Source organism: Cavia porcellus, unplaced genomic scaffold (assembly GCF_034190915.1).
Source record: "Cavia porcellus strain 051 isolate PalLab524CR breed Dunkin Hartley unplaced genomic scaffold, mCavPor4.1 scaffold_9, whole genome shotgun sequence".
In the NCBI taxonomy this organism is placed as follows: domain Eukaryota; kingdom Metazoa; phylum Chordata; class Mammalia; order Rodentia; family Caviidae; genus Cavia; species Cavia porcellus.
In genome coordinates this window covers 10,858,632-10,875,588 of record NW_026947492.1, presented here as the reverse complement: position 1 = coordinate 10,875,588, position 16,957 = coordinate 10,858,632, and the positions used below count along the sequence as shown (strand labels likewise).

The 16,957-nt window shown below is 41.9% G+C and overlaps 1 protein-coding gene across 1 annotated transcript in view; it reads left to right on the top strand.

Moving 5' to 3' along the window:
• Positions 1-8,575: 8,575 nt before the first annotated feature.
• Ddx6 (DEAD-box helicase 6) overlaps positions 8,576-16,957 on the top strand; it is a gene marked incomplete at its 3' end in the record, with an annotated part of 28,556 nt that continues 20,174 nt past the window's right edge. Inside the window, 3 exon segments of the mRNA NM_001172944.1 lie at positions 8,576-8,742; positions 12,017-12,080; positions 12,911-13,015. Coding sequence (NP_001166415.1) covers positions 8,576-8,742; positions 12,017-12,080; positions 12,911-13,015 — 336 coding nt within the window.

Sequence of the window (16,957 nt, the reverse complement as noted above, 5' to 3'; positions counted from 1 at the left end):
TCATTACTGTGAGACTACCTGGACATGTGGTTCAGGAGTCTTTGAAACTAGTTTGCAGGAATTTGGAGAGATTTGGAGATGCCAGCTGGAGAATGCGCTGTAAGCTGAGTTTGGATGGGAGATTCCATTCCATCAAAAGACTAGAATGCTGATAGAAAGGCAGATGGTAAGGACTAGGCTCAAGAAGTTTCAGTTGATGCCAGGCATGGAGGCTGAGGCAAGAGGATTTCTGCAAGTTCCAGGCCAGCCTGGGCTACACAGTGAGTTTGAGGCCAGCCTGAATTACAGACTGAGACCATGTCTCAAAAAAAACAAAACTACAACAACAAATCTCAAAAAGGAAAATTTAGTAGAGAACAAGGACTCCAGTGACTGGTACTTGGACTCCAAGCCATGTTTGTTATTTTCTGTCAGAAAATGTGTCTACATTTTGCTCACATCCTGAGATTAAGAATGAAGGACTAATTAATCTGGCAAAAGAAGTTTCAAGGCAGCCCAATATTCAGGCTGTGATTTGGATACTGTGGGGGCTCTTAGCTAGCTCTACATTGATAATCAAGAGCAAATGGCAAGCCAAGTATGGAGATCCTGTAATCCCACTACTCTGGAGGCAGGGATAGGAAGGTCAGTGAGTTCAAGACCAGCCTGGGTTACACAGTGAGTTCACGGCCAGTGTGAACTACATAGTGAGACCTTGGCTTAAACAAAGCAAAACAAACAAAAAACCTCAAAACACACACATACAATAACACAACACAACAGCAACAAAACAGCAAATGGCACAGCTCAGCAATTTTAAATGCATTTAGGAAGCTCCTGTAAAGCTGGGACTTGTAAAGTTTGAGCAGAGGATAGTTTGGTTGCTGAAAAGATTAGCATCAAAAACAGGACAGACACTTTATATAGAAACAATACAAAAGACACCCTGAGGGCATATGAGAAGCCAACAGGGTCCCACTTTTCATAGATACAAAATTGCAAAAGTAAATGACTTTACTTTTAGAAAAGAAGCCCAGGGTTTCTTGCTGAAAAAATAACCTAGGGAATTGATTTTCTGAGATATAGTTCACAGTGCTCAGCTTTACAGGTGCCCAGAAGCTACTGCAGTCACTACCAAGCTAGCTGACAACAGACCTTGGCATCGTCTATGTGGTGCTTTGTTTTACAAGCATGCAATATATAGGAGCTGCAGGGTCCAGGGAGGCTTCTGCTCACATACCAGAAGAAGGCCCAAGAGGCCATGCAGTTGCCGCTTAGAGGTAAGTGCATGAAGCCACAAGATTGAAGCCAAGAGTGAAGTAGAGATCCCAGGAAGTTGAAGAAGCTTAGAACACTGACCGGCTGAGAGAAGCGGCAAGCCGTTAATAAAGCCCCAGCCCAGAGGGGACATGAGAGCTACAACTACTGGCAGTGATGTAGGGAAGGGGCTGCCCAAAAGCCCTTTGGAGTAAGTATCTTGCTACAGCAATCCCTGGGTACTGGTATGAAGATACAGAACTTAATGTTTGCTTCTGCATTTCCACCTGGCTTTGGTCACTGGTTTTTATCCTCCTATTTCTCTCTTTTGGAATGAGAATGTTTACCTTGTGCCATTAATATTCAGAGTATTTAACTTCTTTTTGTTATTTACAGGGGCTGACAGCTAAACATTTGCTGTCTCAGAGGAGACTTTGCATTGGGATTTTTCAGCAATGCTGAAACTGTTAAGACTGGCAATTCTTTTTTTTTTCTTTTGTCTTTTTGAGACAGGGTCTCGCTATACAGTTCAGGCTGGCCTTGAGCTTACTTTGTAGCCCAAGCTGGTCTCAAATTCGCAAGGATCCTCCTGCCTCAGCCTCCCGAGTGCTGGGATTACAGGCATGAGCCACCATACCCAGCAATTTTGGCAACTCTTAAAGATGGATGAAATTCATTTTGCATAGAGAAGCATATGAATCTTTTGGGGGCTGGAATGGATAGTGATGGTTTAAATCCAGATGTCTCCAAATCTCATGCTTTCATAAGTGGAGCTTTTGAAGGGTGACTGGATTATGAGGCTGTATAAGTGTCTTGCTGTTAGGAGATGGAGTCTGGTCAGAGGACATAGGTCACTGTGGACATGGCATAAAAGGATATATCACCTTTCACACCTCCTCGATTTTCTGCTTCCTGGCCTCTATGCTGTGATCACCTTTCCTCTTCCTTTATGCAATGCTGTCCTGCCTTAGAAGCAGCCAATTGTGGATCGAACATGGTCAAAAATAAACTACTTCTCCTTTTAGTTGCAGGTATCAGATATTTTGTTCCAATAAGGATAAAAGTACCTAAAATACCCTGCTGGAGGTAGTTTCTCTGGGAGACCACCAACAAAGCAACATGTTAGCGAATAAGTTCATCATTTAAGTCCAAAAAGTGGATGGAGTGAGATGGGGTTAGGTGGGTGGGACTGACTAAAAACAACATGGATACTGCATCTTGTTTTTTTTAATCTTGGAAACTCTTTACCAAAATTATTTTAGACTCCTGAACCACATGTCCAGGTAGTCTCACAGTAACGACCCCACTTCCCTAGTTCTAAAATCTGCCTTAATCAGTTTCCCCATCACTGCTCCCTTAATCCAATCACCTTTCCAAAGCCCTGCCTATGAGGGCATCAGGGATGCCCTGGGAATAGCATACCCTCCACAAACCATATTTACCCACAATCGAAAGTTAAATTTACTATAGATCACTCTCAGTATACCTTATTTACTATAGATCACCCACAACTGCTAAAGTAGGTATTAATTAAAGGATCAACAGATTGGATTCTATAACTTTTTCCTGAAAAAGTACACATTTCATACATATAAGGACACCAAATGCACAAGTAATTCATCTGTATTTCTAAAGGGTCATATTTTGATTCTTACCCTGTCGGTTTGAACCAGGGAGGAAAAAATGTATTGAATAGACTTATTGACCATAAAATTAAGCCCAAGAAAAAAGATCCAAGAGTTCATAGCTTAATTCTTTTTTTGGTCTTTTTATTGGTACTGGGGATCGAACTCAGGACTGCCTGCTCGCAAGGCAGGTGCTTATGCTGCTGAGCTAAATCCCCAGTCCCTAAGGGTTCATAGCTTAATTCTAAACCAACTGATAATTGTTGAAATAAGTGAATGTTGAGGATATCTGACTTTTTTGTTGTTGCTTCATTTTTGAGACATAGTTTCATTATGCCCTTATGCTAGCCTTGAACTCACTAATGGGACTGGCCTTGGACCCACAACAATCCTACCTATCTTGAAAATGAGTTCTGGGATTACAAGGAGTGTACTACCACACCCAGTTTGACTATTTTAAAAGTACTACACATTATCTGGAATCTTTGCAAGTTTTAGTCATTGGATTTCTAAGAAAGGACAGCTTTATTATATTCTACTTTAGTTGCCTTTTTTGGGGACATAATCTTCGGCTCCTTTTGAAAGTTAGACTTTGGCTGTGATCCCCTCTCCTTTGCTGGGCTCTGTTATCTTGAATGGTCTAGGGAAAGAAACTCCCATGTTTGAACTCTTTAAGTCTGCCTCTCATGCATTCCTGCTTCTGGGGAAGGCAAACAAGGCCTCAGCCATTATGACTTGAAACCCATTTCATCATCTTCCTTCTAGGATGAGTACAAGGTACAGGATTTTTTTCCCCTTGGAACAAGAAGGTCTTTTAAAATCTAGGTGGGAAATGACTCCTTCTCCACCCTCACCCTGCCCCAAACCCAAGGCCTTGCACATGGTAGGCAAATGCTCTACCACCGAGCTACATTCAGTTTTTGTTTTTTTTTAATTACTTTCAAAAGGGTTTCATTAATTTACTTAGGCTGGCCTTGAATTTGCAGTCCTTCTTCCTTGGCCTCCCAAGTTGCTGAGATTTTAAGTGTGTGTTACTGTGTCTAGATGAGATGACATGCTCAGTTTTTAAAAATTAGGAGAACCTTCTTTTTAATCTCACGATTAGCTTTTTTATATTTCCGTACAGAATTTTTTACTACATGTAAATTAGCAAGGCCTATCAAATGAGAATAGGCTATTTGTCATAGTTTGCCATAGCAAGAGAAACCATCATTAGGTTTAGTAGATTTTAAAACGGAAGTAGAATAGTTTTTAAAAAACAGATGGAAAGAAAGAAGGAAAGCTTCAAGCGTGTTCCGATTGGAGGGTGTTGGAAACAGGAAGTTGGAGGAGGCATAACCAGAGGAAAGGCAGCTTCTGTGATTGGTTTGGACAGCATATTTGGCTTTCTCCGATTGGTCCAGAGTTGGAAACGGTGGTAAAACAAAACAAAACAAAACAAAACCAAAAAAAACTGCCGGTCAAGGACCCAGACCTGACATCTCCAGTCAGAGTTCTGTTACCGCACAGGGTTTGGCCATTGATGGTTTGTGCATTCAGCCTCTCGGCTGGTTAAGACTCAAGTTTTTATTCCCCCCCTTAACTTAGCTAGCTTTTAGCTCCAACTTTGTTTTACTTGGAACAAGGCAGCATTTCTGTTCTGTTAAGGATAAGCGAAGATATTAAAATCTGAAAAGTAATTATGAGAACAAATGCATCAGTCTCTTGATACTGAGTCAGGCCGGCCACCCGACGTCCCCTCCCCCGCCCTTCTCTTCCAGCTCCTCGGAAGCGTCCTCCGTGGGGAAGTCCGGTCTCTTTCCTGCGCGGGGCTCACTGGAGGCGGACGCATAGCTCCCCCTTCGGCTCGGCGCGGCCGGCGCCCCCGCGCACCCTCCTCGGGCGCACCCTGCCCCCACCTCGCCCGGCGCGCCCTCGGGGCCAGCCCCTCCCCGGAGCCTCCCCGGGCGCGCCCGCCCTCCGGTCCCGGCCGGGCCCCCTTCCGGCTCCACCGCCGCGCGCACCGGCGCCCCCGGGCCACTCGTTCCACGCGATCCTGGATGGAGGCGGCCCCCGGTCCGCGAGAGACGTCAGGTCAGCTTCCCGAGCCCGGCCCAGCCGTCCTCGGCACGCGTCCTTGCTCAGGCACACGCAGATCCTCCGCGGTCACAAGCCCAGATGTTCACTTTGAAGGGGCGACAGGAGGCGACTCTTCCCGGCCACCATCCCCCAGCCATTTCTGCTCAGTTGTGAGGAAACGAGCCCCTGGCCCTCGAGAGGAGCCCGTGTTTGGGGCATCTCGATGTGAGGGAACGGCCGCCGTTTTCTCAAGGAGCGTCCCCAGCCGGCTTCCTCCCGCCTCCAGGCAGCAGAGGCCGTGACGCCGCGGCAAGCTCAGTGGCGGCGGCAGCCGAGCTCTCGCCATCTTGGGTGGAGGAGGAGCCGCGGCCGCCGCCATGCGGAGAGGCTGGGGAGGAGGACGGGAGGCGGCGGCGAGGGAGGGGGCAGAGGAGCCGAGTTAGCTCAGCCGGGCGGTGACTTCGGCGGCGCTGCGAGAGCGGGCGGCGGCGGCGGAGGTAGAGTGGGCAGCCGGGAGCCCGGGGCGCGGGCGGCGCGGCCTGGGCCCGCGGGGGCGGGGCGGGGGCGGGCGGAGGCCGCGGCGAGGGGCCGGGTGGGGGCGGGCGGAGGTTTCCGAGGAGGAAGGAGCCGCCGCCATTTTGGGAGCTTCGAGTCAACAATAAAGGACTGAGGGTGCCGAGCGGCAGTGGCCTCAGTGGTAGGACCCGGCCCGAGCCGCGGGGCGCGGGGTGAGGCGGTGGGGTCGACGGCCTCGGGGCCTGAGGACTGTGGGGAGCCCCTAGGGCCGGCACGGGGGGCGCTCCGGGGCGGAGGCCCGGCCGGGCCCGGGGAGGAAGGCGGGCGGGCGGCAGCTGTGTGGCTGGAGGTGCCGGAGAAGAGTCGAATGTGGTGCACGGCGGCTTCGGGAGGAGGAGCGGGCTGAGTGCGCGAAGGAGCCCCACCGGAGACGAGGGAGGGGATTGGGGCCGGGGCCGCAGGACCTGGGGGTGGGGACGCTGGAGGTTACGGAGTACGGCAGGCCCTGTAGGGGGCGGCAGGTATGCCGTGGCGGGAGGCTCGGCTGGAGGGGCCGGTGACGGCGGACTGCAATGGGCTCGGAGACCCAGGCTGCGTAGGAGCCCCGGGCTCGGCGAGCGGAGGGCCTGATGTGTGTGGGGGCTCCCGGCGCCTCACGGGGGGAGCCCCTATTGTTTGCGCCTGGCGGAACTGCTGCCCGGTCTTGTTGCGCAGCTAGGATTTCAGGCGCCCAGCCTTTGTGCTTCTGCTCGGAGGGAGCGGACGGGAGTGAGATGCTGAGGGAGGGCACCCGGAATTGTGCGCTCCGGTCACGGGGCTCCAGCCTTTGGCTTGTCTCTGCTTTCTCGCTCACTCCCTTTTCGCTTTCCGAGGGCTGTCCGCCCTTCAGGGTAAACCCTGGTCACTCCAACTTGCTGCTACAGCTTGGAAAAGCTGCGCTGCATTTGCAAACAAAAGCTCTTGTTGGAGACGCAGATAGTCTTTTGGGGTGTGAAACTGTAAATTGCTAACTGGGATCTGGAAAGTGCTGTAATTAACTCCAGCAGGGACTCCTCCCGCGTCGTCTACACTTTTTTTTTTCCTTCTTTCTTGATGTAGAACTGTTAACTGCAAGTCTAAATTGAGAAGGGGTAGGAGGAATATTCCCATCTCTAAGACAAAGCTGCGGTGCAGGTGTCAGTTTGGGAGGAGAGCAGTTATTACACTGTCTCATTTTTCGTTTCAAGAGATGGGTGGTACTATGATAGTAAGGATGATAACGTTTAGCCTTTAGAGATTGCCTTGATTGTTTTAGTTTTCAGTAAAGTCTCCCTGTGTGAACTACATGATGTCGTGATTGTAGTATAAGCCTGTCTGTACAGAAAAGTAGCTGTTAGATATGTCTTCAGACACGGAAACAGGTCAAGATTTCGAAATAAATGGTTTTGTTTGTAAGCAGTGTGATGTTCAAACTCTTTTAAAGGAAGGCTTAATCAACAAGCGTTTGCTAATAAACTGTGATAGCTTTTGTCTTTAAAATTATTGAGTTCAGGATACTTTGAGGTACAGCAAAAATCACAGATTAAACTAGTGCATTTTGAGAAATGTAATGTAAGGATTAGAGACAACAGGATTGGCTTTGTTTTATGGGCTTTTGTACATTAGGTTTTTATTACTAAAATTCAATATATTTCAATTTGAGGGACAATTTGAAAATAAAGGAGGCTGGCCAGTTCATTTTTAAAATAACTGTTTTAGTTTTGGGGGGAGAGTTTGGCAAGTTTACTATTAAAGTCCTAGTGTGTTCTGCTTTTCATGGATTTTTTTGTTTTTACACAAGATCCTTTTAAAAATTAATAATGTTATTTTAAATTGTGTACTGCTTGAAAAAAGATAGTGTATTGAAAGATAGCTACGGATTTTTTTTTTTTTTTTCTAATCTAGGCTGGCCTTGAACTCAAACTAATCCTGAGTGCATGGGTCACTACACCTAGTTTCTTGACCTTTTCAAGTAAAAGATTTTGACACGTACAAATCCCTTGACTACATTGTTTTTGTAAACGACAGAAATTTAAGGGAAAAAAATAACATTTTCCTCATAAAGTTTAACTTTCTATAGGGGAAATTCGTCTTCCCTGAAAGCCCAGTGTCATTTAAGTTTTCAAAAGACTCTTGGTTGCTGTCAGAAATATAAAAAATTGCCGGGTATAGTGGTGCACAACCTAATCCCACTGAGGGGAGACTAAGGCAAGAAGATACTTGAGTTCGAGGCCAGCCTGGGACTACATAGTGAGACCCTGGTTCAAAAAAATTTAAAATGAAAAAAATTAATGAATTGTTTTTCGTTGTTCACCAGATTTACACTAAGTAAACTGAGTGATACTGCTATTAAGTATAATGAATCATTGACTTTTAGAGGCGGCAGACTTACAGAGAATTCATCAAGAAGAAAAATGAAGGAAACATTGTCATTTGACAACCAATGCTAATTTTATCATACTATCTTTCTGTGAGATTTTTCTCTGGGTTGCTTTGACCTCAACAGTTTTAAATGTTTGACAGTCATTGGCTCACTGTAGATTAGTGTTTTTTGGGTAGGTCATTGTAACTTTCCTAGTTTGGCTAGTGATTTGTCCAAAGTTACTCATTAAATGCTGGTTTTGGGCTGGGGATGTAGCTCAGGGATACAGCGCCTGATTGGCAAATGCGACGTCCTGAGTTCAGTTCCTAGTACATACATACATACATACATACGTAGGATTATTTAAAAGCTAGTTTAAGAGAGTTCTTTGAAAGTAAAACAAAGATTTTTTCCTAACTTTCCTTTTTCCTAATTTAATTTTTTTCTTTGTTTCAGATTGAAGTGAGAGTGAATTCGATATAACTCAAGCTTGTTAGAGGGCTTTTTAAAAATAAAAAATTGATTCCGTGCATGAGAGCAAGTTACTGCTGCTTACCGTTCAGAGACTTACAGGTGCTTGCCTGCATTGCAATAAAGGACTCATATATTGAGCAAGACTTATATTTATCTCTTCATTTTGGAGAGCCTAATAAACTGTTATTACAGTTTCTCTACTGACTTTCAAAGTTTTGAAGTTTGAAAGAGACACCTTTGCAATTAACACAGCATGAGCACGGCCAGAACAGAGAACCCTGTTATAATGGGTCTGTCCAGTCAAAATGGTCAGCTGAGGGGCCCTGTGAAGCCCAGTGGTGGCCCCGGAGGAGGGGGCACACAGACACAGCAACAGATGAACCAGTTGAAAAATACCAACACAATCAATAATGGCACTCAGCAGCAAGCACAGAGTATGACCACCACTATAAAGTAAGTGACAGAAAATAACAAACACTGGGGAACCAGGATTTCCTTTTGTTTCAGCTACCTTTTAACTTACTTTGATTACGAATAAAGGATAGTTTTATGGTTAGTAGATATTTGCTATAGAATAACACATTTCTGTTACAATTCAGCGGGTAATGCATATTTGGTAGGCACTAGTAATGCATGTTAATTTTATATAGAAACAAATGTGGTTTTTATTATTGGTTCATTGTAGAATTACTAACTGAATTTATACATAAATGAAATCAGGTTTTTTAATCAGTATTATTTTTCTAATATTAACACAGTACTTTCCCCTAGTTTAAATGGCAGCTTAAAGCACATTGAAAAATTTTTTTAAAAAGCAAATTTTAGATTTAAAATGTGACCAGCCATCTAAATTCTTCAGTGTTTACTCATAACTCTAGCTACGGTAATTCACTTTTCTACTTTTTATATTTTTTCTTTAAATACACAAATCAGAGAAGCTGAGGGTATATAACTCAGTTGTAAAGTGCTTATCCTACTATGGTCAAAGACTTGGATTTGGTCCCCAGTACTGCAAAATCAGTCCCAGAAAATTCAGGACTTTTGAGTTCTTAGAAACTGTTTTGGGACTTGAACCCACGAAAGAAAGTCAATTGCTTGATTTTAAACTCTACCCAGTGCCTAGTATTTTTATATTATATATGTATTTCTAAGAGTTCAGAAATCCTGAGTTTTCATGATTCATTCATTCACTCACCCACTCATTTATTTGTGCTGGGGACCAAACCCAAGCCTCACATAAGGCTCTTATCATTGCATATCCCAGGATTTTGTTTTAAAATTTTGAGATAGGATCTCAGAAGTCTGGGTTGACTTCAATATACATATGCCACCTTCTTTGGCATAAACATACATTTTTTGTTCTAAACACTTTTGTTGCTGAAACAAGAGCTTCATTTACAACAGAACTTTTGTGTGTGGGAGGCTACTAGAGTTTGAACCCAGGACCTGGCATCTGCTGTGGAAGTACTCTTATCACTGAGCTAAAGCCACAGCCCCATTACAAAATATTTTCAAAACTTAATTAGGCTATTTGTCTCATCTTTTGCTGCTTTAAGTTGTTTGGGAGGTGACTGTTACTGTAAAGATTCAGTTACAAAGAATTGACTTTTAAAATTTTGGATCCCAACTGAAGTTTGACTTAAAAACAAGCCATATTTAAAGTGATTTTAACATTGAGACATCTAACTGAGATGTTTGGTTTACTGAGCTAAAGTGTGTATTTTATTGTTGTCTAAACCAGTGATGGTGAACCTTTTACAGCAGTCAGTGAAACAGCCTGCTGCAGCATGCGTGCTAGAGGTTCACCACCAGTGATCTAGACCTTTTCATTTCCTAGTGGAAAATAGTCTCTGTACACTATTAATATAGATGACTGCTGTTGAGAAGCTCACTAGTGAGTCTAGGGATTAATTCTCTAAAGAATTGGGTTGATCACTAGAAGAACTGGTGTTAGGGTTTTGCTTTTATTTTTTTCAAAACAAGTTCTCACTGTGTAGTCCAGGCCAGTCTTAAACTCATTATGTAACTCATGCTGGCCTTGGATTGGTTGTTTCTTCTGCCTCAGACTGCCAAGTGCTGAGATCACAGGCTTTTGCCACCATGTCCAGCTTAGTACATTTTATTTTTAAGGTGAATCCTTCCTAAATTGTAGTTTATCTTGACAAAATATGAGTAGGCTAGAAAAATTTTGGCTGATTTTAGTTCTTAAGGATAAAACTAGTTTTTGGTTCGTGGGTTGGGTTGGTTTGATAACACTTGTTCTTAAATCCAGGGTGTTTGTACTGAGCTACCACCTCAGACCTTTTAAATTTTGATTCTGAGTTGTTAAGTTGTCCAGACTGGACTTGAATTCTTGGCTTCAACGGATCCTACTGAGTTGGTTAGAGTTAGAGTTACGTTTTTTGTTTGCATAGCGTCTTGGTTTTTTGCCGTGTAGTCAGGTTGGCCTTGCTAAGGATCCTCCTGGCTCAGCCTCCCAAGTGCTGGGATTACAGGTGTGAGCCACTGTGGCCACTCTCAGGTATCTTTGGTTTTAATTAGTTAACTAGGCGTTACAAACTAAGATCCCTACAGGTGATTGTATAATAGGGTCAGTTAAAGTGAGCATGAGTGTGCATGCTTTTTAATCCCAGCTGCCCAGAAGGTTGTGGCAGGTGGTTTACAAATTTGAGTATAATCTGGACAATTCAGCATAACTGTCTCAAATCATAAAGGGCTGAGAAGTAGTAGCTCTGCGTGGTAGAGCCCTTGTCAGGCACATGCAGGCCCTGGGTTAAAAGCCCAGCACTGCAGAACAAAGTAGCGCTGCTTGATTCTTCTCCCTTCCCCCTAGTTGCCCTTCCTCTCTACCTTTCTCCTCCTTTTGCTGATAGGAGTCAAACCCAGAGCACCTTTCAGGTTTTTCAAGAAAATCCAAGGGCCGGGGGTTTAGCTCAGTGACGTAAGTGCCTGCCTGCCAAGTGTGAGGTCACGAGTTTGATCCCTGGTACAAAAAAAGAAATCCAGAATCTGAGGTTTTACTTGAAATCTAGTTTTAAAATGTTGGCTGCTAATTTAAATTAAAAGACTATTTAAAACACGATTTTGACAACATAATGCACTGTATATTACACTGTATCTCTTAGAATGGATGCTCTTAATGATTTTTGATCTTCCCTAGATTATTATCCTAACATCAATTTCTCTGAAATTGTTTCACTGTCTGATTAACTGTATTCTTGAGGTTTTATTTATTTATTTAGTCTTTTTTTGAGATGGGGTCTCGCTATGCCGTTCAGGCTGGCCTTGAGCTCACTTTTTAGCCCAGTCTGATCTTGAAATCACAATGATCCTCCCACCTCAGCCTCCCCTCCCGATTTGCTGGGATTACAGGCGTGAACGGCTGAATTGTTTTTTCATTTTATTTATTTTTGTGGTATTAAGGATTGAGCTTTTGCACTGAGTGACATTCTTAGGTGTTTTTGTGTGTGTGTGTGTGTGTGTGTGTGTGTTTGTTTTGTTTTTGTTTTTTGAGACAGGGTCTTGCTAAACTGCCCAGGCTTGAGTTAAAGTTGAGATCTTCCTGGCTCAGCCTCCCAAAGTGCTAGGATTATAGACATCCATCTACTAGCATGCCCAGCTTTACTGTGCCATTTTAGAACTTAATTATACTTTGATGAGTCATCTTTGCATTATTAGGTATGACATTATGAATGTTGATACTTCACATTTACTGTATTCTGTTTAGGCCTGGTGATGACTGGAAAAAGACTTTAAAACTCCCTCCAAAGGATCTGAGAATCAAAACCTCGGTAAGTTGGTTGTAGATTTCAAGTGGGAAAATTGGGAAGAGATTAGAAATACTTACAATGTTAGATAATAGGTGTTTACTCCTAAGTAGATAGAAATGATTAAAATTATATAAGCCAATGATAGATTGCCAACATTTTCCCATATTTTTTGTAAAATGATATAATAAAGTTGTACATGTTAAATAGTATGTTTAAACATACTCACATACCTAGTTTTCTCAAAAATTTCTGTTCTTTAGCAACCCAGTGAGATGCTCAGGTTAGGTATTATGCCCTCTTTGCAGATGAGAAAACAAATTTAGAGAAGTTAACTGAGTATTTTCAGTGGAAGTGATTCTGTCCCCTCGAGGGCATTTTAGCCTCTTGAAGCAAAATTTTCTAGTTCGAGTGTCAGTAGTACTGCACCTGAGAGACTCAGACATGTCCAAGTACTGGTAGCTGATGAGTGGTAGAGCAGGGTCTGGCTTTACTCTGTGTGATTAGTAATGTATCATACAGTTTTACAGAAATTTCTACCAGTTTTTAGAAAGCTGACCACAGAGCTTTTCTCTCTCCTTCAATTTTATTTTATTTATTTGCATTACTAGAGATTAATCCCAGAGGCCCTGTACTACCAAACTGCATTCTCAATTATTTTTTATTTTGAGATAGGACCTCACAAAGTCACTAATTTGCCCAGACTGATTGTGAATGAACTTGATGATCTGTCTGCCTCAGCCTCCCAGAGTGTTAGAATATAGGTGCGGGCTACATGGCTGGTTTAGATAAATTCCTAAGCATGCTAATCATCAGAGAGCATAGTTATACTTTATTTTATTGTTGTTTATTAGGATGTGACCTCCACAAAAGGAAATGAGTTTGAAGATTACTGTTTAAAACGGGAGTTATTGATGGGAATTTTTGAAATGGGCTGGGAAAAACCGTCTCCTATTCAGGTATGTTTACTTTTTCTATCACACATATAAGGTTATGTGTTAGGCATTACAGTTTTGTTTTTTATACATGGGAGTAACGTATTTCTTTCAGGCATATGCGTATATACAAATACACATCCACAAAGTATGTGTCTGAACTTTTTCTTTCTTTGCTCTTGGAATCAAACCCAAGAGGGGTGCTCTCAACCATCTTCTGTACCAGTTTGTTTTGTTTTGTTTTGTTTTTTGAGACAGGGTCTTGCTAAGTTGCCGAGACACAAACTTCATCAGTCTGCTTCAGTGCTAGGATTGCAGTTGTGTTCCACAGTGCCAGTTTTTTCTGAACTTAAGGTTAAATTTGAGACTCCTAGCCCTTTAAAGCTAACACTTTATTCTAATTATTAATTTGATCCAAAAATGTCCTTTATAGCATTTTTTTCCCTTTTGCACAGGATCGAATCTGAGATTGGATATAACTTATAGATACTATATTTGTTTAACCATTTTTTTTTTTTTTTTAATGTATGTATGTATTTTGAGACAGGGTCTCGTTGTGTAGTTCAGGCTGGCCTTAAACTTACTGTTGGCCAGGTTGACTTGAGCAATCTTCCTGCCTCCTCCTCCTGAGGGCTGGGATTACAGGCGTGTACCCCTATGCCTGACTAACCTAGTTTAGTGACCTTTTTTTGTAGTACTAGGAGTCAAACTCAGAGCCTCGAATTTGCCAGGCAGGCACTGAGCTGCTGAACTACATCCCTGGTCCTTACCTAGTTTAATCATGAGAATTTTCCTACACCTTGTTTTTTCCTGTTATGATACTGATATTAAACATACACATCCTTTAGTTTTTCTTGCTAGGACATTTCTCACTGTGAGTCTAATGTTTTTATGAGTAGGTTAAAGTTTTGTTTTCTCAGTAGAATCCTGCAGAAGCCATGTTAGTCTTAAGATGTCATGTTTCAAGGTATACAGTCTCCATCTATTTCAGATTGGAAATAATTCTTATTAACTTGCCAAGTGTTCTTCTGTGTAGTTACTTTTTTTGTCTTTAAAACTAACAAGCAGTCTATTCATGTAGGTATCTGCTCTTATCAAAATTTCCTGTTACGCATACTTTGATTTTTGCTTGTTCTCATTTTTGATGGGTAATGTTTCCAACTATAACGCTTAATCTATGTTAGCCCCTATAGATAATTTTCAGTATAAAGAACCCACTCTTACCTGTTATCAGCATAGACTCATGAATTCTTTTTTTAAATGGTATTTTTATGTTTTAATTTTTCTGTTTTACCGGTGTAAGCTCTTTCAAGCTGGTTCCTGTGTTTTGTGATATACAGTCTTCATTGTTTTGTGCTCAACTATTACATTGTGATGTAATGTGATGTGCCATGCTAATCTTATATTTACTGTGCCTTTGGACCTTGAGAGTTCTGAATCCTTTTTATTATCTTACATTTACTGTGCCTTTGGATCTAGAGAGTTCTGAATCCTTTTTGTTTGTTTGTTTGTTTTTGTTTTTGGTGCCAGAAATGGAATTTACAACCTTATACTTGTCAGGCAGGCACTTTGCCACTGAGCGATATCCCAGCCCTGAGTTCTGATTCCTTTTAATGGGAATTAGTGCTGGGACTCAATTTAGGTACTAGGTGCACCCTTGGCCTTTTCAGTGGATATAGGTGTATATGTATGTAGGTGCATACAAACATACATAAATAAATAAGTTTGGTAATTGAAGACAGAGATACATGCTTAAGTTGAGAAAGCATTAAATCCATGCTCTGCTAAGGATAGGTGCTGTGACCTAAATCCCTTTTTGTTGAAAGACTTGGAAAGTTTTAAATGTGAGGGATTTTGTGATGTACAAGACTGATAATAATGTTCACTTCCTACAATCTAGTGGAAAGGATAGCTAATTGTACAGGCAATTAATCTCAACTTAATATTGGTACCTTTCTATTTGGAATTGCATATTTGTGTCATTAGAGTGTGATAAGACAATTTGTGATTCTGGGCTAGGGATTTGACTCAGTGGCATAAGTGCCTGCCTGGCAAGCATGAGGTCATGAGTTAAATCCCCGGTACCAAATAAATAAATAAAAGCCCCCAAAAAAAAAAGCCGGGCGTGGTGGCTCACACCTGTAATCCCAGCACACAGGAGGCTGGGACAGGAGGATTGTTGTGAGTTGAAGACCAGCCTGGGCTACAGAGTGAGTTCAGGGCCAGTCTGAACTGCATAGAGAGTCCCTCAAAAAAGACCAAAAAAAAAAAAAAAGTATTTCTGTTCCGAGGCACACTGTAGAGTAATGATTGCCTACAGGTGAGAATATGCTTTTGCCTGAAGAAAATGTCCAGACACGACTATGCATCATCACTAAGTCGGCAATTTCAGTGTAAATAATAGAAGAAATATCTAGGAATTTACAGTCGTGTAGTTCATGTGAACCCATTTAATTTACTCAGAATTGTTAGGAAAACTTTTACTGTGGGAACTTTTATCACTAAAATCTCCATACTTACTACAATGCCTATTCTCATTTAGAATGCTTTGATGAAGTTTGCCAGTATCTATAGGCATACTTGGTTTAGGGAACTGCCCAGGTTGAATCACAAGTTGGTTAATGTGGTCTACGTCATTTGGAGTCTCGGCTTCCTGACCTATAAGATTGAGGTAGTATATACCATAGAGTTATTGAAAAGAAATTGAGAATACATGATTTGCTTAGTACAGTACCTAGTACATAATAAGTGATCATTTAAAAAAATCCAGAAGTAGTGGTACACACACCAGTAATCCCAGTACTTGGGAGACTGAGGCAGGAGGATCATTGGCAAGTTCGAGACCAGCTTGGGCAGCACAGTGAGCTTAAGGCCAGGCGGAATTGCCTAGTGAGGCCCTGTCTCAAAAAGACAAAAAAGAAAAAAAAAATTAGATGTTGTGGGTTATGTCATATATACTACTTTGATCAGAGAAGGAAATGAGTTAATTCAGCAAACCTCAATTCTTTTTTCAGGCAGACCAAATTCTTACTGAGCACTGGCTGACTCGTTTTAACTTTGTATTAAAATTTAAAATTAATTTTATTTGTACTCTGTAGCATACAATGAACTGTCCAGCCACTTAATGATTTGACCTCTAGCTTTTTTTTTGTAAACTAAAAATCTTTACAAAGTTTTTATTGTGAAGATCAAATGTAACACATAACCAGAGTATTTTAAACTAATATGCTATTACATGAATATATTTTAGATACCAAACAACTGGTACCTTCTACTTTCTTTTTTTTGTCTTTTTCTTTTTTATTGGTACCAGCAATCGAACTCACGACTGCCTGCTTGCAAGGCAGGTGCTTATGCCACTGAGCTAAATCCCCAGCCCCCAGTGCCTTCTACCTTCATGGTTAGTCCTGAGAATCTGAAAAGCCCAAGATAATTTATATCTTAGACTCATTCAGACACAAATAATAAACATTAAGATTTTAGAACCAAAAAATTTACAATCCTCTAGTAAAAGTGAACCTCATGTTGGGCTGGTTTCTACTATTCTTTCCATTCTTATTTTTTTTTTTTCTTTTTGAGACAGGATCTCATTATGTAGTTCAGGCTGGCCTCAAACTTGCAGCAATCCTCTTGCCTTTGCCTCCCCGGTACTGGGATTAGCAGCATGCATCTCCTTGCCTGGCTCATTTTGTCTGCTTTCTCTCCTGACTTTTCTTGTTTTTCCTTCCTAAAATGTATCTAATTGTTTTCTTTAGGTACTTAGGTATAGTAAAGTTTTTAGTAATTAGTACTTAGTTTCACCTAGGTGTTTTTTTTAGATAATAAAACCTTTTTTTTTTTTTTTAAATTAGATGGGTGGATCATCCGCATTTGCATCTTTATAAGAGAAAAAATTTACTTTTGGTTTGGCTCTGAGATTATTGGGAATGAGGCACTTAAAATGTTCTGAAGAGATTTTCCATAAAA